General features: G+C 43.4%; 1 protein-coding gene across 1 annotated transcript in view; it reads left to right on the top strand.

Annotated features, from left to right (window-relative positions):
• The first annotated feature begins 3,552 nt into the window (after positions 1-3,552).
• LOC143942592 (rho GTPase-activating protein 20-like) overlaps positions 3,553-27,524 on the top strand; it is a 161,434-nt gene continuing 137,462 nt past the window's right edge. Inside the window, exon 1 of the mRNA XM_077463982.1 lies at positions 3,553-4,000. Coding sequence (XP_077320108.1) covers positions 3,938-4,000 — 63 coding nt within the window. The 5' untranslated portion in view covers positions 3,553-3,937. The remainder of the gene's footprint in view (positions 4,001-27,524) is intronic.

The following is a 27,524-nucleotide window of genomic DNA, read 5'->3' on the forward strand; positions in this document are numbered from 1 at the left end:
ATGCTCTATAGTATGTGTGCAGTCTCTGACCATCTCCTGCAACATATCTGCAGTTTCTAAGCGTCTCATATAACTTGTCTGCAGTCTCTGGTGATCCCCTGTAGCATATCTTCAGTCTTTGACCATAGCTCCCATCTGTCCCTCATTCCTCCTCATTTGTCCTTCATCTTGGTCTGATCTATAGAGTTGTATGTAAAATGCACTTTTTATCTTTCAAAAAGTGTTTCCCGGTGCTAAACCTTTCATCCGATTTCTAAATTGCTGCATTTGTACATTTTAAAAGCCAATATAAAGGAATAGGAGTGGTAAAAAAAAAAGTCCTTGTGCATTTAATTAATCTTTTTTTTTGGTTAATTCTCCTTTAAGGAGGTGTGGCAGGGAGCGTGTCCTATGCCTACATACGTTTGTTAGTAGATGTCTCTCATTCTCATCTCAAAATGTTGGGAGTTATGCTTTGACCATTTCCTATAGTATGCCTGCAGTTTCTGGCAACCTCCTGCAATGTGTCAATTGTCTCTAGTCATTTCCTGTAATGTGACCATCGCCTTTAAAGCAGAGGTCCACCCTAAAGTGGAGCTTCTGCTCATTGGAACCCTCCCCCCCTCCGGCGCCACAATTGGCACCGTTCAGGGGGGAGGGGGGTGCAGGTACTTTGCACTCTCTGACCATCTCCTCTACTGTGTCTGCAGTCTGTGATCATCTCCTGTAACATGCCTGCAGTCTGTGATCATCTCCTGTAACATGCCTGCAGTCTCTGATCATCTCCTGTAACATGCCTGCAGTCTCTGATCATCTCTTGTATCGTGTCTGCACTCTCTGACCATCTCCTCTACTGTGTCTGCAGTCTCTGACCATGTCCTCCACTGTGTCTGCGGTTTCTGACCATCTCCTGTGAAATGTCTGCAGTCTCTGACCATCTCCTGTGCAATGTCTACAGTCTCTGACCATCTCCTGTAACATATCTGTAGTCTCTGACCATCTCTCTACCATGCCTGCAGTCTCTGACCATCTCCTGTGAAATGACTGCAGTCTCTGACCATCTCCTGTAACATATCTGTAGTCTCTGACCATCTCTCTACCATCAAAATAATAAAAACAGTGTAGCGCTTCACTAATAGATGTGGTCAGCATAAATTATATAAATAAAGACAAAGATAATATGAATATGAATGCCTAAAGAAAAGTCCAACATTGGCCGCACATTCCACTATGTAGCAGGCCCGAGGGTGGCCGAACCGTCACAGAGGGGGGAAATTGGACTAGGCGGGTGTATTCATACGAGTCTGCTTGACTGTAACATCAGAGAGAAATGGATAAAATACTTCTTACCGACTTAGTTGGACTCATACAGTCATATGACAGTTGAGTCTAGAAAGCTTTAGGTCACAGTTTGGGACCAAGGAGTACAAAGAGGAAGGTCTGTTGAGCTGATGGATGAGCTCCAAACGATTGTAGGCCCTGTGATGGATCCTTTCAAATGGAACGTCAAGGTTGTATGTAGTCCAGCTCAGACGTAGCCCGTTGTACTGATGCTCCAATCTCACCCAAATCTCAGCCAGAGAAACAGAAAAAAGGAAAGAAGAAAAAAGGCTCCACATGGTGCAGGGCCCCTGTAGAAGACACATATGTCGAAACGCGTTGGGCGAGCTGTTGGCACCCTACATTGTTTTTAATCTTTATTTTAGACTTTCTATGTGATCACTAAGTCATTAATTATTTTTTGACTTCAATAAATCAACCTTTTTTATACCGCCTGACCTGCACCATGTGGAGCCTTTTTTCTTCTTTCCTTTTTTCTGTTTCTCTGGCTTAAACCTCCACAACGTCTCCCTCCCTATTTGGGTGAGATTGGAGCATCAGTACAACGGGCTACGTCTGAGCTGGACTACATACAACCTTGACGTTCCATTTGAAAGGATCCATCACAGGGCCTACAATCGTTTGGAGCTCATCCATCAGCTCAACAGACCTTCCTCTTTGTACTCCTTGGTCCCAAACTGTGACCTAAAGCCTTCTAGACTCAACTGTCATATGACTGTATGAGTCCAACTAAGTCGGTAAGAAGTATTTTATCCATTTCTCTCTGATGTTACAGTCAAGCAGACTCGTATGAATACACCCGCCTAGTCCAATTTCCCCCCTCTGTGACGGTTCGGCCACCCTCGGGCCTGCTACATAGTGGAATGTGCGGCCAATGTTGGACTTTTCTTTAGGCATTCATATTCATATTATCTTTGTCTTTATTTATATAATTTATGCTGACCACATCTATTAGTGAAGCGCTACACTGTTTTTATTATTTTGTTTGTTGAACTTTGTTTGTTTTCGGTGTTGGCTGCTGTTTTTGGCTGTTGAGGCCTTTTTCCACTTATACTAAATTGTAGCGCAGTGTTTTCCCCTTAACTGCATCTCTCTACCATGCCTGCAGTCTCTGACCATCTCCTGTGAAATGACTGCAGTCTCTGACCATCTCTTGTAACATGCCCACAGTCTCTGACTATCTCCTGTAACATGTCTGCAGTCTCTGACCATCTCCTGTAACATTTCTGCAGGCTCTGACCATCTCCTCTACCGTGTCTGAATAGTCTCTGACCATCTCCTGTGACACGTCTGCAGTCTCTGACCATCTCCTGTGAAATGTCTGCAGTCTCTGACCATCTCCTTTAACACGTCTGCAGTCTCTGACCATCTCCTCTACCATGTCTGCAGTCTCTGACCATCTCCTGTGAAATTACTGCAGTCTCTGACCATCTCTTGTAACATGCCCACAGTCTCTGACCAGTTCCTGTAACACATCTACAGTCTCTGCCCATCTCCTGTAACATGTCTGCAGTCTCTGACCATCTCCTGTACCATTTCTGCAGGCTCTGATCACCTCCTCTACCATGTCTGCACAGTCTCTGACCATCTCTTGTATCGTGTCTGCAGTCTCTGACCATCTCCTGTGAAATGTCTGCAGTCCCTGGCCATCTCCTGTAATATGTCTGCAGTCTTTGACCATCTTCTGTGAAATGTCTGCAGTCTCTGACCATCTCCTGTGAAATGTCTGCACTCTCTGACCATGTCCTTTAACATGTCTGCAGTCTCAGATCATCTCCTCTACCATGTCTGCAGTCTCTGACCATCACCTGTGAAATTACTGCAGTCTTCCTGCCATTCCTGCATTCTGACCATCTCTTGTAACATGCCCACAGTCTCTGACCATCTCCTTTAACACGTCTGCAGTCTCTGACCATCTCCTGTAACATGTCTGCAGTCTCTGACCATCTCCTCTACCATGTCTGCAGTCTGCTGTGAAATGTCTGCAGTCTGTAACATCTCCTGTAGTATGTCTGCAGTCTCTAGCATTCTATTCACTGGATATTATATGTGGCCCTTAATGTCAGGGGCCCCCTATATGCAGTGAGTGCCATAGACAGAGCTGGTGCTGTGCTACCCAGCTGGTGGAGGGTGTGATTGTGGTATTTGTAGCCTGCTGTCTGTTTCCAGCTGAGAGAAGTTGTTGCTGTGAGAAGACAGGAGCAGCTCTGCCTACTATATGAATGTCCTTATTTAGTCAGCCTGCGAGGTGGAGCACTCTCCCTGCATTCCCTCAGCTTAGGGGAACAAGCAGACAGAAGTAAATGTTAACTCTCAGAAGTGCCTGCCATTCCTGCATCCAGCCATGACCTAGAGAGGTTCTTCTTATCCAGGACCTCCAGCCTGGGACTTCTCCCTCCGTGACCTAGAGAGGTTCTTCTTATCCAGGACCTCCAGCCTGGGACTTCTCCCTCCATGACCTAGAGAGGTTCTTGTTATCCAGGACCTCCAGCCTGGGACTTCTCCCTCCATGACCTAGAGAGGTTCTTCTCCAGGACCTCCAGCCTTGGACTTCTCCCACCCGTGTCCCCTGGATGTGAAGGTGTCATGGTTGGAACAGCGGGGGCGTAGAAGGAAGATGACCCCCCAGCAGAAGGCGCCTAGCAAGGACCTGGGATCGTGGATTCAGGAAGGAGGCAAGGTTCGTACCCCGCCAGGCTTATTTTTTGCTTCTTGGGTTTGGAAGCTCTAAGCATTATGTTTGCGAGGACCTTACTGTGGATTAAGGAAGGACTCCACCTTTCCGTGTGTGACAGAACATCAGTTTTTTTTTATTAGAAGTGGCTGTAATTCTAATAGCATCCAATGTGGCGTGAGCAGGCTCTTGGAGTATCCATTATGCGATAAACTTGATTATTTTATTTGTTGCATTAGAAGGGTCTCCAACTATGGCTGGCTGAATATTCCTGGCCAATAAAAATATTTTATCTAGCCTGCAGCTTGGAATAGAGGCTTATCCTTAAGCCTAGTACACACAATGAGATTATTGGAGGAATGATCATACTTTTATTTTAAATTTTTTTTGCATGTTAGTCTCATTTCAAAAATGAAGAGGTTACTAAAGTAAGAAAATTCTCATATGACAGAATAAAAATACGAAAGTTATGTAATGTGTTGTATTGTATTTTCGGACAAAAACTGTACTGATTAAATGAAAATCGTTAAGATCTGGTAGCGTACAAGAAAAAATGCTGTGTTTGTCCCTTTGGATAATTTCAGAAGAAAGCTGTGTACTAACAATTGGATTATTGTACAATCAATTTGATAGTGCTGTTTTTTTGTACCATTTTCTGATCGTGTGTACGGGGCTTTAGGGTGCACAGATTGCACATAAGCTACCTATGGTCTCCCCCTATGTAACCGGGGGATCTGATGAAAGGGGTACTTTGATGGGGACCCTGATATAATTGGGGGACTCTGATATGGACTCTGATGCAGCTGAGACTCTGATGGAGACCCTGATGTAAGGGGAACACTAATGGGGATCCTGAAGTGAGGAGGACTCTGGTGGGACACCCTGATATCAGGGGGACTTTGGAGACCCTGATGTAAGGGGGACTCTGGTGGGAACCCTGATGTAAGGGGCTTTGTTGGGGACCCTGATGTAACATGGACTCTGATGGAGACCCTTATGTGAGGAGGACTCTCGTGGGGACCCTGGGGTAAGGGAGACTATGAAGGGGACGCTGAGGCAACAGGGACTCTGGCAGAGACCCTGATGTAAGGGGGGACTCTGGTGGGGACCCTGATGTGAGGAGGACACTGACGGGGACCCTTGTGTAAGGGGAACTCTGATGGAAACCCTTATGTAAGGGGGACTCTGATGGGAACACTCATGTAAGGGGGACTCTGATGGGAACACTCATGTAAGGGGGACTCTGATGGGGACCCTCATGTAAGGGGGACTCTGATGGGGACACTCATGTAAGGGGGACGCTGATTGGTATCATGAAGAAACAGGGACTCAAATAAAAACCTGATGTGAGGGGGACTCTCGTGGGGACCATGATGTAAGGGGGACTCTGATGGGGATACTAATGCAACAGGGACTTGGGCAGAGACCCTGATGTAAGAGAGTCTCTGATGGGGACACCAATGTGAGGGGGACACTGACAGGCACACTGATGTGGGAGGGGGGACACTGGTGTGTACCCTGATGTAAGGAGGACTCTGATGGGGAATCTGATGTGAGGGGGACTCTGGTGGTCACCCTGATGTAAGGGGGACTCTGATGGGGACCCTGATGTGATTGGGACTCTGGTTTAGACCCTGATGTGAGGAGGATTTTGGTGGGGACCCTGATGTGAGGGGGGCTTTGTTGGGGACTCTGATGAGGACCCTGATGCAACAGGGACTGCGATGGAGACCTTGATATGAGGAAGACTCTGGTAGGAACCTTGATATAAGGGGGACTCTGATGGGGCACATAAGCTGCCTATGGTCTCCCCCTATGTAACCGGGGATTCTAATGAAAGGGGGCTTTGATGGGGACTCTGGTGTAGATCCCGATGCATCAGGGTCTCTGATGAAGACCCTGATGTAAGGGGGATTCTTGTGGGGACCCTGATGTAAGGAGGACTCTGATAGGGACCCTAACGGGAGGGGGACTCTGATGGGGAGCCTGATGTAAGGGAGACTCTGGTGTTGACTCTGATAGGGACCCTATTGTAACAGAGACCCTGATGTGAGGGGGACACTGGTGGGAATGTAGTGCTTCTTTCTGAATAAGCCATTCTCAACCAGGCTTCTGTGGAAGCCCGGGAATCATGGAATCTTAGGGTTCCCCCAGAGGTCGCTAGAGGTTTCTTGAGCTGTGACTGACTTACCACCTATCTAATGGTACCTTCATAGTTTTGGGAACAACACCACATGGCAGACCCAGCTGCATGAATACAATGGTCTTTTTAGCTGTCTGTTAGGGTGGTATTCTGACTATTACTGGATTTCAATGTAAGGAACATTCTTCTCAATGACCACTAATGTAAAGAACATTCTGCCCACTGATTGCCAACGTAAGGAACATTCTTCCCACTGACCACCAATGTAAGGAACATTCTTCCCACTGACCACCAATGTAAGGAACATTCTTCCCTGCTGACCAACAATGTAAGGAACATTTTTTCCCACTGACCCGCAAAGAATTGGTTTTAGCAGGGGTTCCCTCGAGACCTGAAAACTATTTTTAGGGTTCCTCTGGGGTAAAAAAAAAGTGAATGAAGACTATTGTATACTGTATATTGTCCTTTGCTGCACCTAATCTACTTTGAGACCACTGACATTTTTGAGACTGGACAGTTCCCCAGGAATTTCCCAAAGTCCAAGTCGACCTTTCAGCATTCCAGCCTGCTACTTTCTTTCTGAACTAACCCTGGTCAGCTTGGCACGGAGCTGGCTGTCCCCCTCAAAGCCGTGGCTAGCCACTTTTGCCGACCTCACCCCGGTCCAACCCATTCAGCTTGCCGCAGAGACGGATGGTTCTCTGGAACTTTCCCAAAGTCCAGGCTGACCCAGCACTGCCATATGGAGTGACCCACGAATAACTCTCACTTCAATTACTTTTCAGTGTTCTCTCCCCCAAGAGACATATAGTACTTTTTCCCATGCTCCTACTTGCTTTGTAAGCCTGTAAGGGTGACCCCTTGTCCCCAATGCCCAATTTAAGTTTCAGTTTATCCCCTCCCTGTGGCTTTTTAAAGGGGTCTTAAGGCAGGAGAAAGGACCCTTGCTCTCTGAATGGAAGAATTGGCCTTTCCGCTAATGTCCAAAATGCCCCCTGCTGAGCCAGAACTTGAGCTCCCCAATCAGCATGGGGTATGAGATTTAGTAAATCCCATGCTGATTGGCAAGCTCCAGTTCTGACTCAGCAGGGGGCATCTTGGAGAGCTCTAGGTCTGACTCAGGGACATGTTGGGGCCTCTGCAGAGAGACCACTGCTCTCCCACAGACAGCAACTGTCCTTTTCTGCAGCGTGCTGGCAGGAGACAGGCTTTTTTACCTGGGCTGTGGCTGCTTTCTAAAGAAAGCAAACTGTAATGCCGTGTAAACATGATTGGAATTCCGACCAGAAAAAGACAGATGAGAGCTTTTCATCGGAAAATGCGACCGTGTGTATGCTCCATTGGAATTTAGCTGTCCGAATTTCTGCCAGCCAAAAATTGATAGCATGTTCTCAATTTTCCAGATGGAAAAACTTTCTATCGGAAATTCCGATCGTGTGTATGCAATTCCAACGTGCCAAAAATCACGCATGCTCAGATTCAACTACAAGACAGAAGCTATTGGCTACTGGCTATTGAACTTCCTTTTTTCTAGTCCCGTCGTACGTGTTGTATGTCACCGCGTTCTAAACGATCGGAATTTGGTGTGACCGTGTGTAGGCAAGACAGCTTGAGCTTGAGGGAAAATCATCAGAGCTTCTTCCGACGAGAATTCCAATCGTGTGTACGTGGCATAAGACTTTGCACGATTTATGATGCACTTGGAATATATCTGGCTGTCTTTACCTGGTTGCCGACCAGCCGATGGTCATAATGGCACGTTTGGGATAAAAGACATTACCTTACATCGCTACACCTTTTGCCACCATAGGCTCGCGCGTGCACCCACAGCGTTTCACCAGAGCTGATGCAAGTGCCCGGCGGGCGCAATGACCGCTGGGTACACGCGATCGCAAATCCCGGTTCTCTCATCGGAGAGGAGAGAGATTGTGCGTTCATACTAAGTATGAACACAATCTATCTTCTCCTAGTCAGTCTCATCCCCCCTACAGTTAGAACACACCTTGATCGCCCCCTGGTATTAACCCCTTCCCTGCCAGTGACATTTATACAGTAATCAGTGCATTTTTATAGCACTGATCGCTGTATAATTTGTCAATAATCTCAAAAATTTGTCAAAAGTGTCCAATATGTCTGCCGCAATATCGCAGTCCCAATAAAAACTGCAAATCGCTGCCATTACTAGGAAAAAAACTATTAATAAAAATGCCATAAATCTATCCCCTATTTTGTAAATGCTATAACTTTTGCACAAACCAATCAATATATGATTATTGGTTTTTTTATTTATTTTTTACCAAAAATATGTGGAAGAATACATATTGGCATAAACTGAGGAAAAAAATATTTTTTTTGAACAAAAATGTGGGCTATTTATTATAGCAAAAAAGTAAAAGATATTGTTTTTTTTTTTTAAAAATTGTCGCTCTTCTTTTGTTTATATCGCAAAAAATAAAAACCGCAGAGATGATCAAATACCACCAAAAGAAAGCTCTATTTGTGGGAAAAAAAGGAATTTTGTTTGGGTACAACGTCGCACAATCGTGCATTTGTTGGTTAAAGCGACGCAGTGCTGTATCGCAAAAAATATGGCCTGTCATTGAGCAGCCAAATCTTCCGGGGCTGAAGTGAACTGTTCATTTGGGCCACTGAGGCACAGACTGTCATTAATTTGATTGAATTCCTAAAAAAAAAAAATAGAATGTTTGCTGTTAATTCAGGGAAGTATGCTTATCAGACATGGAGTAGTCATAGGGCTGTGTGTTGGCTGACTACAGTAATTAAGCGACACTAAATATAAACCCATGAACATTTGTACAAATCATCTCTTTAGTGTCTGGGTTATTTAAAGGGAACACATCATAAAAAAACAACATGCATTTGGCCACCAGCATCCTCATCAAGCATAGGGAGAACCCTGAAACTCCATGCAGGCTATATACCAGGTATTCTCAAACAGGGTTCCTCAACAAGTTTCTAGGGGTTCCTTGAGCTGTAGATAATTGACCTCCCATGTGAGGATGCCTTCATAGATCCAGGTCCATCACCACGGCACTAAATATAAACCCATGAACATTCGTACAAATCACCTCTTTAGTGTCTGGGTTATTTAAAGGGAACACATCATAAAAAACAACATGCATTTGGCCACCAGCATCCTCATCAAGCATAGGGAGAACATTGAAACTCCATGCAGGCTATAGACCAGGTATTCTCAAACAGGGTTCCATGAAACCCTAGGGTTCCTCAACAAGTTGCTAGGGGTTCCTTGAGCTGTAGATAATTGACCTCCCGTGTAAGGATGCCTTCATAGATACAGGTTCATCACCACTTGGCAGAGCCAGTAGCATGACACCACTGATCTTTAAAGCTGTCTGTAAGTGTGCACTCTAACCACCACTGTAAGTGGACTTTCTTCCCACTGGCCACCAATGTAAGGGGCATTTTTCTAATGACCACTAATAGACTAATCTTAGCGGGGGTTCCATGGATTTTAATTTAAGGGTTCCTCTGGGTAAAAAGATTGAGAAAGGCTGCTATAGACCTACCAGGATTAGAACCAATGCCCTAGTGCAGGGGTCTCCAAACTGCGACCCAGGGGCCAGATGTGGCCCTTTGTTTGCCTTTATCCGGCCCTTGGGGCACTATTCCATTGACTGAAACCAACAATGGAGCATAATTCCTCTCGCTAACACCAACAGTGGAACACTATCAAAAGGGTCCACTATTCCTCCCACTGACACCAACGATGGGGCAGAATTCTTTCCATTGACACCAAAAATGGGGCACTCTGAAAATATTAAAGGTCTTGCGAGCTACCAAATCAAAGTTCCCCTATCTTAATATAGTATGATGACAGCTAATCACGTCCCATACTAACGTGTGAGATTCTTTGAACAATAGGGCACTATTCCTCTCACTGACACCAAAGATAGGGCATGGTTTACTCCCACTGGACACCAGGACATTTTCTACTGCTGCCGGCCCTAGTTCTGGTCCTCCTAAAGTCTGAAGGACAGTAAACTGGCCCTTTGCTTAGAAAGTTTGGAGACCCCTGCCCTAGTGGTACAAGACAGAAGAGCTAACCACCAAGCCACCATGCCATAAGTGAAAGCTCATCCTGGGGACAATCTGGAGATTTCATCACCACTTCAACATTTTGGAAGAGTGAATTGAAGTTCAAGGTGAAGGTTGTTTTTTAGGGTGCAGTAGGTTGGGCTTCTTCCCAGGCTATAAAGACCAACCAGTAAGCTAAATGGTCCTTGTAGATAAGTTGGGAACCTTTTGCCTCATAAACACAAATTATCGGAAGAATAAGCTTCCGTTTTGTTTTTGTTTTTCAGTTTTTTGTTTTTTTCATGCTAGTCTCATATCGAAAATAAAAGGTACGAAAATTCTCGTACAGTTTTGGATAATATCAGATGAACTGTCATGATCGGCTCTCGAAAGCTGTGTACAAACGATGCAATTATCGAACGATTTTCTGATTGTGTGTACGGATATTTAGATTGTAAGTTCCCTGGGTAGAGACTGATCTGCATGTACCATGCATGTAAAGCCCTGCTTAGATTATCAGCATTCTAGGGATACCTATAATAAGTAAAACAAAAATTTCAAAGCAAAGGTGCCCAAACAGCGATCAAGTATAGAAAAAAAAAAGCAAAAATACAAATAAATAAATAAAAAACCTAAATATGCACCCTACAAAAATTAAACGCTATAACTGCACTCTCTAAAATAAAAAAGATTCACTGAACTTTAATGGCATCCCAGTCTTTGTCCGTAGGGTTCAATATTGAGTTGGCCCACCTCTTGCAGCTATCAACAGCTTCAACTCTTCTGGGAAGGCCTTCTACAAGATTTAGGAGTGTGTCTATGGGAATGTTTGACCATTCTTCCAGAAGCGCATTTGTGAGGTCAGGCACTGATGTTGGATGAGAAGGCCTGGCTCGCAGTCTCCATTCTAATTCATCCTAAAGGTGTTGAGGTCAGGACTCTGAGCAGGCCAGTTGCTCTTCCGTGTCTTTATGGACCTTGCTTTGGGCACTGGTGCACAGTCATGTTGGAACAGGAAGGGGCCATCCCCAACCCCTGAAAACCAACCCCAAACCATAATCGCCCCTTCACCAAATGATTTGGACCAGTGTAGACATGTGCAGTTCCTTTTGTTCCGAATTAGTATTCAGACAAATTTTTCATTATCCTGCGATTCGGATATATCCGCGTACCCGAATTACAGAATAAACAAAGTTTACTGAATGCTCCAAATAACAAAACTAACTTCGTCCCAACTTCCAAAATTTTTATCAAATTTTACGTTGAATTTCATTCAAATTCGAACTGTAAAGATATTTCTGAAATCAAAGACTGTGTGTGTTTAGTGTACATTTCAGAACAATGCTGTTTTTGTTAATCCAAAGGTGATTTAAGGAGTCATTGTAATCATTTGGTGAAGATTTTTCTTTTGTTTGTTCACTTTTCCGCATTCGAAACGAAAAAAATATATAAAATTTTTGTTTTGACTGATTTGAAATGTATCAATTTGAATGTTTCCGAATATTAATTTAGATTTAACAACGAATCAACCGAATTTAACAAAACCAAATAACTAGATTAAGGAAACAATTTTTTTCGTCATGCACATGTCTAGACCAGTGCACAAAGCAAGGTCCATAAAGACATGGATGAGCGGGTTTGGGGTGGAGGAACTTAACTGGCCTGCACAGAGTCCTGACCTCAACCCTGTAGAACACCTTTAGGATGAATTAGAGTGCATGCCAGGCCTTCTCGTCCAACATCAGTGCCTGACCTCACAAATGCGCTTCTGGAAGAATGGTCAGACATTCCCATAGACACACTCCTAAACCTTGTGGATAGCCTTTCCAGAAGAGTTGAAGCTGTTATAGTTGCAAAGGGTGGGCCAACTGAATATTGAACCCTAAGGACTAAGACTGGGATGCCATTAAAGTTCATACGAATGTAAAGGCAGGCATCCCAATACTTTTGGTAATATAGTGTATATATATATATATATATATATATATGAAATACTGTATATTACATTATATTATAATACACATTGATATACAAGAAATATATATATATATATATATATATATATATATATATATAAATTTATATATATATATATATATTACTGTATATTATATTTTTCATAGATAGATGGATATACAAGAAAAATTAACCCTCTCCAAAACGCATAAATTAATAAATAGCCACTCTCTCTAAATACATTGGAGTTCAAGACGAAGGTGATATAAAAATATTGTTGTTTTTTTTTTATAGGTGCAATGGGCTGAGGTTTGCGGGGGTTTTCTAGCCTGAACCTGTTCTTGTTCCAAAAATGGCCATTGTTTAGTGTTTTTTTTTTTTTTTCCAGAAATTTACAGTAAGCTCAATAAAAAAAATTAAGAGACAGAATACAATTAATGAGCCAGTGCATTAAAAAAAAAAAAAATGAAAAAAATTAAAATGAAAAAAAAAGTAAGGGGAAAATAACCTAAATACCCGAGTAAAAAAAACTAAATAAAAAATGAAATAACTGTACCCAATAATAATTAATTTTTCATTTATTTATTTATTTTAAATCAAATTTTGCCTAAGCAGCAAAAAAACTGCAAAACTGAGAATTTTTGCTTCAGCAAAACTCACCAGAATCACTTATCCCTACTGAGTTTACATTGCACATATTAGGCCAGCCTGTCTCCCGCCATTCTGGCACATTGACAAAATTCAAGGGTGTGCCTGGCCCCTGAAATTGTATAGCATATTTATTTTATTTCTCGCAAAAGTAAAACTGTACTCTTGGCTTCAATCGAGATTCATTTTTAACATATTTCATTCCGTCTGCCACCGAGATGATGTCAGTATATCGCCATTCTCAGTCACTGGAACGCTAGTGACATCATTAGCATTCCTGAAGGTGCAGCCTCACTTTGTACTTCGCCATAGTTTCTGCCAATGTGTTTTTATTAAAGAAATTTTTTTTTTAAATCTCATCAAAAAAAGCAGTAGAGTCAACAACAAACCATCAACTGTAGACATTCAGAATGAAAGTTGATATAAACTGTGGTGATATTGTAAAAAATCCACATGGCTCATCCAGCGAATCTGTAAGTAGATTTATAATGTGCGAATGGGTTAAAATTAATTGTTCTCAGGTTATATTCTGTGCATTTTGAACGTTATTCATTGGAAAAATGAACAGGGACAAAATACTACATTTTGGCCATTAGATAGAGCTGAGGAGCATATTTATTTCCAATGACCCTAGAGGTATTTTTTCCTCCTATCCACACATGTTTTTGTTCAATGAATAACATTTGATCTGCAGAGAATATACCCTGAGGCCATTTGATTTTGCCCCAATTACACAGAACAAAATTACAGGCAGCTATAGACTTCATTTTTATATATACACCTCTAACTGGGTGACATTTAATTTCCTCTGAATGCTGTGTATCATAAGCAATTACAATTTTTTTTAAATAAAATCCCTTTCCTTTTCCTTTCATTTTCCTTTCCTTCCTTCCTTCCTTTCATCCTCTTCCCTTCCTTACCTTTCGCTTCCTTCCCCTTTCCATTCCTTTCCTTTTCCTTTCTTTCCCCTCTCCTTCTCTCCCTTCTCTTTTCATTTGCCCTTTTCCTTTCCTTTCCCTTCTCTTTTCCTTCCCCTTTCCTTTCCCCTTCCCCCCTTTTCCTTTCCTTTCTCCTTTCCCCCTTTTCCTTTCTTTTCCTCTCCTTCCTCCTTTGCCCTTTCCCCCTTTCCTTTTCTCCTTTCCCCCTTTTCCTTGTGTTTCTCATTTTGCCTTTCCCTTCTCCTTACCCCTTTCCCTTTTTTTTCTCCTTTCCCCTTTTTCCTTTCCTTTTCCCTTTTCCTTTTCTTTCCCTTCTCCTTACCCCTTTCCCTTCTCCTTACCCCTTTTTCCTTTCATTTTCCTTTCCTTTCCCTTCTCCTTTCCCCCTTTCCCCTCCCCTTTTTCCTTTTTTTTCTCCTTTCCCCTTTCCCTTCTTTTTCTCCTTCCCCTTTTTCCTTTATCCTTTCCCCTTTTTTTCCTTTCCTTTCTCCTTTCCCCTATTTCCTTGCCTTTCTCATTTTGCCTTTCCCTTCTCCTTACTCCCTTCCCTTCTTTTTCTCCTTTCCCTTTTTTCCTTTCCTTTTCTCTTTTCCTTTCCTTTCCTTTAATTTCCTTTCCCTTTTCCTTTGCCCTTTTCTTTCCCCTTTTCCTTTCCCTTTCCTTTCTCATTTCTCCTTTCCCCATTTCCTTTCTCCTTTCTCCTTTCACCTTTTCCTTTTCCTTTCCCCTTTTTCTTTCCTTTCCCCTTTCCCCTTTTTCCTTTTTCCTTTAATTTCTCGTGTCTCCTTTCCTCTTTTTCCTTTCCTTGCTCCTTTCCCCTTTCCCTTCTTTTTCTCCTTTCCCCTTTTTCCTTTTATTTTTCTTCTCCTTTGCCTTCTCATTTCCCTTCCCTTTCCTTTCCCTTTTTCCTTTCCCTTTTCCTTTCCCTTCTCCTTTCCCCCTTTCCTTACCTTCTCTTCTCATTTCCCCTTTCCCTTCTCCTTCCCAGCCTCCCCCTTTCCTCTTCCCTTTCCTTCCTCGTCCCATTCCTCCACTCCTTCCCTTTTCTCCATGCACTACAACGATGAAGGCACAGCATTGCTCAGTGCGGGTTTCCAGATGATGAATAGTGAACCTCCTTAGAGTGTGTTGAAGTCCCCACTTGTCTTCTCCATTGAAAGGGTGACAACCCAAGAGCACCCAAGAGCACCATTGGGAGACAGAAGCAGAGTGTTGTCACCCTTTACCAGGAAGTACCTGAACACTGTTTGTGGGATACAAGAATCTTTTGTAACCTGGTGCCCACTTACACACATTAACCACATTCACATTGGAGGCCTGCAGATTAGTTAAAACCCCTAAACATGTATATTTTCTGAAAGCAGAGGCCATGGAGAATAAAACGGTGGCATTTGCATTTTTTTCAATTTATTTTTTTATGTCGCGCGATATTGGTGTATATTTTTTTTATCAAACTCATATGTGTTTCGTAAAAAATAAACTAAAAAAATTTTAGTCTCTTGAAATGAATTTTATTTTACTACCGTAGTTCATCTATAGACACGCCGGGCACTTGAGAAGAGTGAAGGGTGAAATATTTATTATCATTCCTGCACTGAAAATAGATTTCATGGTATCAACAAAATGAATGATATGTCTGTATAGAATAGGCCATGGATACTACACTGTGCATATTTGTTATAGAGGAACACATAAGGACATGATACCCTCACCGGCCACTTTATTAGGCACACCTTGCCAGTCCTGGGTTGGACTCCCTTTTGCCTTCTTTCTTGGTGGAGAAGATCCAACAAGGTGCTGGAAACATTCCTGAGCGATTTTGCTCCATAGTGACATGATAGGATCAAACAGTTGCTGCAGATTTGTCGGCTGCACATCCATGATGCCAATCTCCCGTTACACAACATTCCAAAGTCAGCGGCGGCCCATCCATTAGGGGTGCCAGGGCACCGCCCTCCTCTGTCACGCCACCGGGCTAGGGTGACCACACATCCTAGATTGCCCGGGACAGTCCCACACTGCCCGGGACAGTCCCACATTTTTCAGGTCCCCAGGCACCTTCATTCCAGGACAATACAGTGTCCCGGGATGAAACTGACACTGCAACCCACTCCCCCAGGGTGGATTTGATGCCCCCAAAAAAGGCCGCCACATCGCCGCTTTACTTACTGACTGTAGTTGTCTTGGCCGGGAATGTCTAGAGAGGCACAATCCCCGCCCCCTGCTTGTGATTGGAGATATCATAAATCCCGCCTCTTGCGTGTAATCACTGAAGAGCAGGGGGTCTCAAACTGGCAGCCCTCCAGCTGCTGCAAAACTACAAGTCCCATGAGCCATTGCAAAGGCTGACCGTTACAAGCATGACTCCCACAGGCAGAGGCATGATGGGACTTGTAGTTTTGCAACAGCTGGGGGGGGGGGCAGTTTGAGACCCCTGCTGTAGAACCAGTGTTGGAACAAGGTAAAACGGGTCTCGGCCAGCCAGGACAAGTACTGTCAGTGAGTAGACGATGCGGCGGCCTTTTTTTTGAGGGGCGTGATCAGCGTTTCTGGGTAAAGCCCGCCGCCCCAGCTGTGTTGTGATTCATTACAGCACAACTGATTTTTAGGAAGGGGGGAGGGGTGTTCCTAAATGGCAGTTTGGAAATGCCATCCTGCATCTCATTTTTTTAAGTTCCATTCCTTTAGATCCGGCATTCGTTATTTCAGATAATTCTGTATTCGATACGTTCACTAACGAATGTCAGATCTAAACTAATAGAATGTAATGAATTGATAATAAATAATAATAATAAAAACGTTTTATTATTATTAATTCGATACGTTCCATTCGTTTAGATCCCGCATTCGTTATTTCAGATAATTCTGTATTCAATACGTTCACTAACGAATGTCAGATCTAAACTAATGGAATGTAATGAATTAATAATAATAAATAATAATAATAAAAACGATTTATTATTATTAATTTGATACGTTCCATTCGTTTAGATCCAGCATTCGTGATTTCAGATAATTCTGTATTCGATACGTTCACTAACGAATGCTGGATCTAAACGAATGGAACATAACGAATTAATAATAATAAATATTAATAATAATAATTAATAATAAAAGGTTTTATTATTATTAATTTGTTACGTTCCATCCATTTAGATCCGGCATTCGTTTAGAGTTGGCATTTGTTATTTCAGATAATTCTGTATTCGATACGTTCACTAACAAATGCCGGCTCTAAACGAATGGAACATAACAAATCAATAATAATAAATAATAGTAATAAAAACTTTTTTCATTATTCATTCCCTACATTCCATTAGTTTAGATGCGGCCTACGTTATTTCGGATAATTTGCATTTTTGGTGTGTTTTTTTGGTGTGTTTTTGATGCAGTCCAATACTTTTTTTCTCCCCTTGTTTTTTCTTAACCCTAAATAAGGATGTGTGTTCCAGGTGCGTTTTTGGTGCGTTTAGATGTGTTCCAGTGTGTTTTTGATGCGTTTTACAGTGTTCCAGTACAGTTCAGTGCAGGAAAAAAATGCAGCATGTTCTACTTTTTTTTTCTGGATCTGGAATGCACTAGAACTGACCGCACTAGTGTGTGAACTATGCCATTGAAAACCATATAACCTATTTTCCATGCATTTTTGATGCAGAAACAAAAAACACACTGGACTGCATGTGGTATGAATTGGCCCTAAATAAGGACATGTGAATTCTGGTGCGTTTTTGATGTGTTTTACCGCATTCCAGTACAGTTCAGTGCAGAAAAAAATCCAGCACGTTCTACTTTTTTTTCTGGAACTGGAACGCACTGGAACTGACCACACTGGTGTCTAATCTATGTCATTATTATTATTATACAGGATTTATATAACACCAGTTTGCGCAGCGCTTTACAACATTGGAGGCAGTTACAATACAAATCAATACAGGAGAAATCAGAGGGCCTGCTCGTTAGTGCTTACATTAGAAACCATATCACCTACGTTCCATGCGTTTTTGATGCAGATAAAAAAAAATAACACTGGACTGAATGTGGTATGAACCGGCCCTAATGCCCCGTACACACGATCCGAATATCGTACGACCATTTTCGTTTAATAATCGAAAGTAGAAATTGAATAGCTAAATAAAGTCATGAAAATTCTCGTATGATAGAAAAAAAAATCGGAAGTGATATAATGTGTTGTAATGTATTTGTATTGTATTTTCGGACGACAACTATACTGACTAAACAAAAATCTTACGATCTGGAATTGTACGAGGAAAATTTCCGTGCATGTCCGATCAAATAATATCGGATGAACAGTCGTGATCGGCTGTCGAAAGTAGTGTACACACGATCTGAAAATCGTACAATCCTTTCTCGGACGTCCGTTTTTGTACGATATTCAGATCGTGTGTACGGGCCCTTAGAGAAGTTTTGTGTTTGTTTCTTTGGGGGGGGGGGTTGCCTCTTAATGCTCCATTCCCCCTAGTGCAATTCCAATGTCGCACGATTTTGAGTGCAATTCCAAAGTCGTGTAATTTTGAGTGCAGCTTTGATGTGCGACTTTGATGCAACTTTACACTCTCTGGCACTCAGGTGGCAAGAAAGTCGCATTAATGTATTGCAGGAACCTTTTCAAAGTCCCTGCAACTTTCAGTCGCATTGATTGGAATGGGTGAAATCAACGGGCTGTGACTTGTCATGCCACTTTTATGGGGCTGATTTACTCAAAGCAAATCGACTGTGAACTTTTGAAGGTGCAGTTGCTCCAGAGATTAAAGTAAATGAGGGAGAGCTCTGCTGACTTCCATCATCCAATCATGTGCGAGCGAAAATGCATTTTTTTTATTCATTTTCCTTGCATGCGATTGGGTGTTCTTTGTAAAGTGAAGCTTTACCTCATTTACTAAACCCTGGAGCAACTGCACTTGCAAAAGTGCACAGTCTATTTTCCTTTAGTAAATATATATGCTTTAAAGGCATTTAGATGTAGAAGAGAAAAATGAAGCCAATGCGTTCAGGAGAGGAGCATTTTACCGCTAACAAATGCTTGACGCACCTGAACCCATCTAATGGAGTATTAACAGTAGCGACTTAGCATTTATTTTATTTAAAAAAATAAATAAAAATCAGAGCCAGGGTGTTCAGCGGAAGAGCTCTAAATACATATTAGCATTAGATGCATCAATGGCTTGCGCATTTGTTAATTTCAATCGCCATAATAAATTACCCACTTCAGCTCCGGAAGGTTTTACCCCCTTCATTATCAGGCCATTTTTTTTTTTTTACTCAGCACCACGATAATTTAACTGGTAATTGCGCAGTCGTGCAACACTGTACCCAAATGGAATTTATATAATTTTTTCTTTACACAGATAGAGCTTTTTTGGTGGTATTTGTTCAACACTTTTTTTTTTCATATATAAACGAAAAAACTTCAGAAAAGTTTTAAGAAAAAAAAATTTTTTTTTTCTTTCTGCTATAAAACACATCCAATATAAAAAAATTTAAAAATATAACTTATCTACAAATTTTTGCCAAAATGTACTCTGCTACATGTCTTTGTTAACAAAAATTCCCAATAAGCGTAAATTATAGCGTCTACAAACTATGGTGTATATATACTGAATAGTTTTTTTTTTAATACTTGTAATGATCAGTGGTGGCTAGTGCTCAATATGTATTTTTTGGGGGGGGGGGGGGGGGTAGTTGGGTTGGGCAGGTTTGTTTGCTGCCCCCCCCCCTCCCCCCCAAAATATTGAGCACCAGCCACCACTGTTTATTACTAGTATTTAAAAAAAAAAAAAAAATCTGTATATATATATATATATATATATATATATATATATATATATATATATATATCATAGTTTGTAGAAGCTATAATGCTTAAAAAAGAAAAAACACATTGGAATTCATGCGTCCGGCACCCTGCATTTAGATTAGGGACCGGGCACATGGATTAGGGGGGTGGTGCCCCTGCGCCCCTAATAGACAGACCACCACTGGTAATGATGGCAATCAATAACTTACTGTATAGTGGAACTGTGATAGTGCGGCGGACAATCAGACACTAACTGACACTATGTGGGAACTGGCTAACTGACATCACCAGTGACACTAATACAGCAATCAGTGCTAATACTATACACTGACTGGGAAGGGGTTAAGATCTAGAGTTGATCAAGGGTTTAAATGTGTGCCTAACAAGTAACAATGGGTAATGCGTAATAGGTGCTGCTTTTTACTAAAGATCTCCGTTTCTTATCCCTGCTTTGCAAACAGAGAGATTGTTCCCTTTACACAGAGCTCTGTGTTGATTGTCAACACAGGGCTCCGGGCTGTGATTGGGCACAGCCGATCAGCCGGTCCCGGCTGTGAATCATTGGCCAGGATCTGCTGACAGACTCCAGCTGAGTACAATCACGGCAGAGCCGGCACGCGCCCTAAACCTGGAAGAAATCCGCAATGTACAGTACTTGACTAGCCTAAAAACATTTGTAAAAACGAGGCTTTAGGCGCATTTTTGGACACCTCTTTTTCCCTGGTGTTTAGAGCTGGGCAACCACCCAGTGTCCATGGGGTCTTAACAGAAGGCAGTGGCGGCTGTGTGTGTTCGTAAAATGCTTACACTACATCCACAACTGTGCAATCGAGGAAGTGCGTTCGGGAAAATGGGCTGAAAAATGCGCAGTAAAAAAAAAAAAAACACACACACACAAACTGGAACACGCCAGAATGCGGCTGAGCCACTCCCACAGCTCTGCTGTCTGTCCTTGTGCAGGGTGACTGGTCTTGTCTCTGCCCCCCTTCTGTAGTTTACTGTAGTGGTTGGGGCCTGTTTGGTCCCTCCCACAGCGCTAATCTCTGCGGTAATCATTGCTGATGTCGCTGCTACATTTACAAGGTAATATCTGGTTTGCAAAGGAATTTTGTGGCTATTGAGGAATATATTTAAGCCACTTGCTAACCGTATAACTTACATACAGTGTTTGAAAAAGTATTCATACCCCTTGAAATTTTCCACATTTTGTCAAGTTACAACCAAAAACGTAAATTTGTTTATTTGAGGATTTTATGTGATAGACCCACATAGTTGTTAAGTGGAAGGAAAATGATAAATGGTTTTCCAATTTTTTTACAAATAAATATGTGAAAATTGTGGGGGGGCATTTTTATTCAGCACCCTTTACTTTGATACCCCTAATGAATATCTAATGGAACCAATTACCTTCAGAAGTCACCTAATTAGTTAATAGAGTCCACCTGTGTGTAATTTAACTTTCATTATACATACAGCTGTTCTGTGAAGCCCTCCGAGGTTTGTTAGAGAACCTTAGTGAACAAACCGCATCATGAAGGGCAAGGAACACACCAGACAGGTCAGGGATAAAGTTGTGGAGAGGTTTAAAGCAGGGTTAGGTTATAAAAAAAGAAATCCCAAGTTTTGAACATCTCACGGACCTCTGTTCAATCCTGTTCAATCATCTGAAAATGGAAAGAGTATGGCAAAACTGCAAACCTACCAAGACATGGCCGTCCACCTAAACTGACCGGCCGGGCAAGGAGAGCATTCATCAGAGAAGAAGCCAAGAGGTCCATGGTAACTCTGGAGGCGCTGCAGAGATCCACAGTTCAGGTGGGAGAATCTGTCCACAGGACAACTATTAGTCGTGCTTTGCAAATCTGGCCTTTATGATAGAGTAGCAAGAAGAAAGACATTGGTGAAAGAAATCCATAAGAAGTCCTATTTCCAGTTTGTGAGAAGCCATGTGGGGGACACAGCAAACATATGAAAGAAGATGCTCTGGTCAGATGAGACCAAAATTGAACTTTTTGGCCTAAAAGCAAAATGCTATGTGTGGGGGGAAAACTAACACTGTACATCACCCTGAACACACCATCCCCACCGTGAAACATGGTGGTGGCAGCATCATGTTGTGGGGAGGCTTTTCTTCAGCGGGGACATGAAAGCTGGTCAGAGTTGATGGGAATATGGATGGAGCCAAATACAGGACAATCTTAGAAGAAAACCTGTTAGCCCTTGTACACACGGTCGGACATTCCGACGGAAAATGTCCGATCGGACCGTGTTGTCGGATAATTGAACCGTGTGTGGGCTCCATCGGACTGTTTCCGTCGGAATATCCGACCGACAAAGTTTTAGAGCTGGGCTATAAAATTTTCCCGACAACATGATCCGATCGGACTTTGTCCGATCGTTTGTAGAGAATTCCGATCGGACAAAGTCCCACGCATGCTCAGATCAAATTCCTAGACCAAAGCTATTGGCTACTAGCCTGAATGTAGTCCCGTCATAACTAAATTACGTCATCATGTTACGAACGATCGGATTTTCCGACAACTTTGTCCAACCGTGTGTATGCAACACCAGTTTCGGACAAAATCTGTTGGACAAAATCCGACGGATTTTGTTGTTGGAATGTCCGACCGTGTGTACAAGGGCTTAGACTGCAAAATACTTGAGACTGGGGCGGAGGTTCACCTTCCATTAGGACAACGACCCTAAACATACAGCCAGGGCTACAATGGAATGGTTTAGATCAAAGCATATTCATGTGTTAGAATGGCCCAATCACAGTCCAGACCTAAATCCAATTGAGAATCTGTTGCAAGACTTGAAAACTGCTGTTCACAGACGCTCTCCATCCAATCTGACAGAGCTTGAGCTATTCTGCAAATAAGAATGGGCAAAAATGTCCCTCTCCAGATGTGCAGAATAAACATCTAGAATAAAAAATGCAGAGGTAACCCTCTCGCAGGCTGTTTGCAGTCTTCAGACATGGTTTCGTAAGAGGACGGCTGTCTATATCATGTAAGACAACTCAAAAGGCAGAAGTGGTTAGCAGAATTTTATTCACATGCCAACGGTAGGAAGCAGATGTTCACATCAGGAAGCTCAGGGGGTTATATACAAAAGGCAAATCCACTTTGCACTACAAGTGCAAACTACAAGTGCAAAGTGCACTTGAAATTGCACTGAAAGCGCAGTCGCTGTAAATCAAAGGGGGGAAGCTCTGCTGATTTTATCATCCAATCATGTGCAAGCTAAAATGCTGTTTTCTATTTTCCTTGCATGTCCCCCTTGGATCTACAGCGACTGCACTTCCAAGTGCACTTTCAGTGCAATTTCAAGTGCACTTTGCACTTGTAGTTTGCACTTGTAGTGCAAAGTGGATTTGCCTTTAGTAAATAACCCCCTTAGTGTACACGGCCAGCTTGGCCTGCAGACTCCATGCACCAAACATGAAAAGTATATGAAGTAGGATCCAGCCTTTTCTGATTGGGAAAGAAAGAATATACTTTGTATTTGTTTATAGTGCCATAAACTATATATATATATATATATATATATATATATATATATATATATATATATATATATATATATATATAATGTGTATGTGTGTGTGTGTTTTTTTTTTTTTTTACCATTGTTCCTTTTTTTTTTTTTTTGCATCTCAATGCTGCTAGTCTCCTGCAACCTCTTTGCAGCCACTGCATGCCTACATGCACTCGATCAGAGCTGCATGGCATTTTTTAAGGCAGGTTACTTGATCTTGACAACAGTGGACCGTGTCTGTTGTAATGTATAGTCTACATCAGTGGCGGCTGGTGGTTTTTCCACTAAATTGTTTTTTAAACTAACAAGATGTGTATATATTAATTTTTAGAGGCTTCATTAATTCTTTTGCTGTTTAGAGCTGTTTTTGCATATATTTTTTTGCACTCGTATGTAAATCATTTTAGGCCTGAAGATTACTTAAAATCCCCAAAACATTTATATATTTTCTGAAATTATAGAGCCTGGAGAATAAAATAGTGGTAGTTCCAGTTTTTGGATATCAGCGCAACAATTTATCAAATGCAAAAGTTATGTTTAAAAAAAATGTACTAACCTAAAGGTAATTTTAGGGGACAAAATTGCAACTTGTCAAACCCTAAAAATCGCATGCTCTCGTGAAATAGCAACACATTTCAGTACCCTAAGTTTTCCATAGGCGATGCTTTAAAAGCCCCAACAGGTCATTAGTTTAGAGCGGGAGTCGGCAACCCGTCTATCTCGATTGGCCTGTTGACCGCAGGCAGCCAACGGGTAGATTGCGAACACATCCTTGCTCTGCAGATCCTTCCCCTGTGCTGCAGAGAGCAGGAGGCAGCACAGTACTGGACAGAGGGAGGGAGCTGCCTCAGTTGACCTTTCAACTTAACCAGCAGGTGATTGGTTGCTAGGAAGCTAGGCAATCCTAGAAACCAATCACCAGCTTGTTGTATGAAAATTTAACTCTGGCAGCTTCTGCTCCCACCATCTGTCCTGTACCGTGCTGCCTCCCGCTCGCTGCTATGTTGTGCACCTACTGTAAGGGAAGACAGCTAGGACACTCCCGCGTGTTTGTGAAGGGGGCAAAGGAAACTGCGGGGGGGGGGGGGGGGGGACGACACTGCTGTGGAGGGCAAGAAAACTGCTACCAGGGCCACATGGCTCTGCTTTTGGGGGGGGGGCACAGGCCACTAGTGTGAGTGGGGGGGGCAGAGGAACAGAGGACACTACAATGGGGGAAAGAAGTGAAGGGGCCAGATGACACTACAGTGGGGGAGGGGGGAGTGATGTGAAGGGGGCGGAGGACACTGCTATGGGGGGGGGCAGAGGACTCTACAGTGGGAGGGGGTGATGTTAAGGGACAGAGGGCAGTAGAGTGGGGGGGGTGATGTGAAAGGGGGCAGAGGGCACTCCTATGGAGGGGGCATTAGAAACTACAGTAGGAGGATGATGTGAAGGGGGACAGAGGACACTACAGTGTGGGGGGTGGTGTGAAGGAGGCAGAGGGCATTCCTATGGCAGTGCAGAGGACACTGCTGTGGGGGGAGCAGAGCGGGGCAGAGGACTCTACAATGGGAGGGGGTGATGTGAAGGGGAAAGAGGGCACTACAGTGGGGGGTTGATGTGAAGGGGGGCAGAGGACACTCCTATGGAGGGTCAGAGGACACTACTATGTGGGGGGGCAGAGGAAACTACAGTAGGGGGGGTGATGTGAAGGGGGACAGAGGACACTACAGTGTGGGGGGGTGGTATGAAGGGGCAGAGGGCATTCCTATGGAGGGACAGAGGACACTACTATGTGAGGGGGCAGAGGAAACTACAGTAGGGGGGTGATGTGAAGGGGGACAGAGGACACTACAGTGTGGGGGGTGGTATGAAGGGGCAGAGGGCATTCCTATGGAGGGGCAGAGGACACTACTGTGGAGGGAGCAGAGAGGGGCAGAGGACTCTACAATGGGAGGGGTTGATGTGAAGGGGGGCAGAGGACACTCCTATGGAGGGGCAGAGGACACTACTATGTGGGGGGAGGCAGAGGAAACTACAGTAGGGGGGTGATGTGAAGGGGGACAGAGGACACTACAGTGTGTGGGTGGTATGAAGGGGCAGGGGGCATTCCTATGGAGGGGCAGAGGACACTACTGTGGAGGGAGCAGAGAGGGGCAGAGGACTCTACAATGGGAGGGGGTGATGTGAAGGGGAAAGAGGGCACTACAGTGGGGGGTTGATGTGAAGGGGGGCAGAGGACACTCCTATGGAGGGGCAGAGGACACTACTATGTGGGGGGGGGGGCAGAGGAAACTACAGTAGGGGGGTGATGTGAAGGGGGACAGAGGACACTACAGTGTGGGGGGGGGGGGTGGTATGAAGGGGCAGAGGGCATTCCTATGGAGGGATAGAGGACACTACTATGTGAGGGGGCAGAGGAAACTACAGTAGGGGGGTGATGTGAAGGGGGACAGAGGACACTACAGTGTGGGGGTGGTATGAAGGGGTAGAGGGCATTCCTATGGAGGGGCAGAGGACACTACTATGTGGGGGGGGCAGAAGAAACTACAGTAGGGGGGTGATGTGAAGGGGGACAGAGGACACTACAGTGTGGGGGGGGGGGGGGTATGAAGGGGGCAGAGGATATTCCTATGGAGGGGGCAGAGGACACAACGGGGAGGTGATGTGAAGGGGGCAGATATCATTACAGTGGGAGGGAGGTGGGATGTAAAGGGGCAGAGGACACTTCAATGGAGGGGCAGAGGACACTAGAGTAGGGGGTGATGTTAAGGGGAGCAGAGGACACTGCAAAAAACAGAAGCTGGTGGAGATCATTGGGGTAGCGGTAGGGTAGCAATGTCTAATACAGTGATTTCCAGCTTCATGGGGCATTGGCCAGATAGTTGCATTGGTCCAAGCTGGAACAAAGTAACAATGTAAAAAATGCCATAACTGAAATTCTTAAAAATCTTTGGTGGAGCCAAATTTAGAAATTAAGGGTTACAATGGAGAGCCTAAAACTGTATTAGCAAAAATAATACCCTTATTTTTAGATATAAATATTAATAGAGATAAATTGTATGTGTTGAAAAGGGAAATGTAATTGGGTGTTGGCTTTCGTTTTATTTCGGTCTTAAACCTGCTTTACAATTCATTAGCAGTGACAAGAATAAATAACATTGTATCCGATTCTGAAATTGGTAAGCAGCTGTTCTCAGCTTGTGTTATCATTTTATCGTTGTCAGTCAAGGAAACCCTAACTAACAATCACAGTCATTTGCTCTGTGCACTGTGTATTTTACACCATAGCTACCCACAATGCATATATGCAGTAGCAAAAGAGCCTATGGATCGCCAAACTTTCTGTGCTGAAAGAAATAGGTCCCCTCAGCTCTAGAATAGCTGGAATCTCAATTAAAACTCTTCAGGCTTCAGCTGATTTGCCCAGAAAAGCAGCAGCTCTTCCAGGCTGGGGTCTCCTCCTTTAGGAGAAGAACCCCACTGCTCCAGGATTTATATTATTTATGGGCTCTCTCTCCACCTTCTGGGCACACCTACCGAGCGATTGGCTAGAGTTCCATAAATATTTAAGCTCAGGTCTACGTCTTCCAGCCCGCTATATCTAGAACCTGTTAGAAGGCAGGGAGTAGTAGAGCGAGCCTGCAGACGGTGAGACCCAGATCAGACAAAAATAATCACACTCCGCTCCACTGGCTACAGAGCAGCCAAAAATACTAAATTTACTTTAACCTCACTAGTAACCTAACCTAGGAGGGTGCTACATAGGTAGTCCCTGGCCATCTCTTGTAGCACACCTGTGGCCTCTGACCAACTTTTGTATGCTATCTTCAGTCTCTGACCATCTCTTGCAGCATTCCTATAAGTCTCTGACCATCTCTTGTTGCTTGTCTGCAGTCTCTGACCATCCCTTTGTAGCACGCCTGTAGCCTGACCATCTCTTGTAGCATGCCTAGAATCTCTGACCATTTTTTCCTCCATGTCTGCAGTCTCAGACCATCACTTGTAGCATGCCGGCAGCCTGGCTATCTGTTGTAACATTTCTTCAGTGTTTGTACATCTCCTGTAGCATGCCTAAAGGTCTATAACCATCTCTTTCTGTGTGTCTGCCTACTCTAACCATCTCTTGTAACATGCCTAAAGGCCTCTGACCATCTCTTGTAGAATTTCTTCAGTCTCTGACCATCTCCTTTAGCATATCTTCAGTCTCTGACCATCACTAGTATGATCCCTGACTATATGTGGATCATTTATTCAGTCTCTGGCCATTTCTTGTAGCATGCCTAAAGGTGTCTGCCCATCTCTTTCTGTGTGTCTGATGTCTCTGACCATCTCTTGTAGCATTCCTGTAGCCTTTCTTCAATATCTCATGTAGGATGCCTGTAGCCTGACTATCTCCTGTAGCATATCTTCAGTCTGACCACCTCTTGCAACATGCCTATACGTCTCTGA

Source organism: Lithobates pipiens, unplaced genomic scaffold, assembly GCF_037356315.1.
Source record: "Lithobates pipiens isolate NorthernLeopardFrog02 unplaced genomic scaffold, aLitPip1_a1.2 Scaffold_1, whole genome shotgun sequence".
Lineage (NCBI taxonomy): Eukaryota > Metazoa > Chordata > Amphibia > Anura > Ranidae > Lithobates > Lithobates pipiens.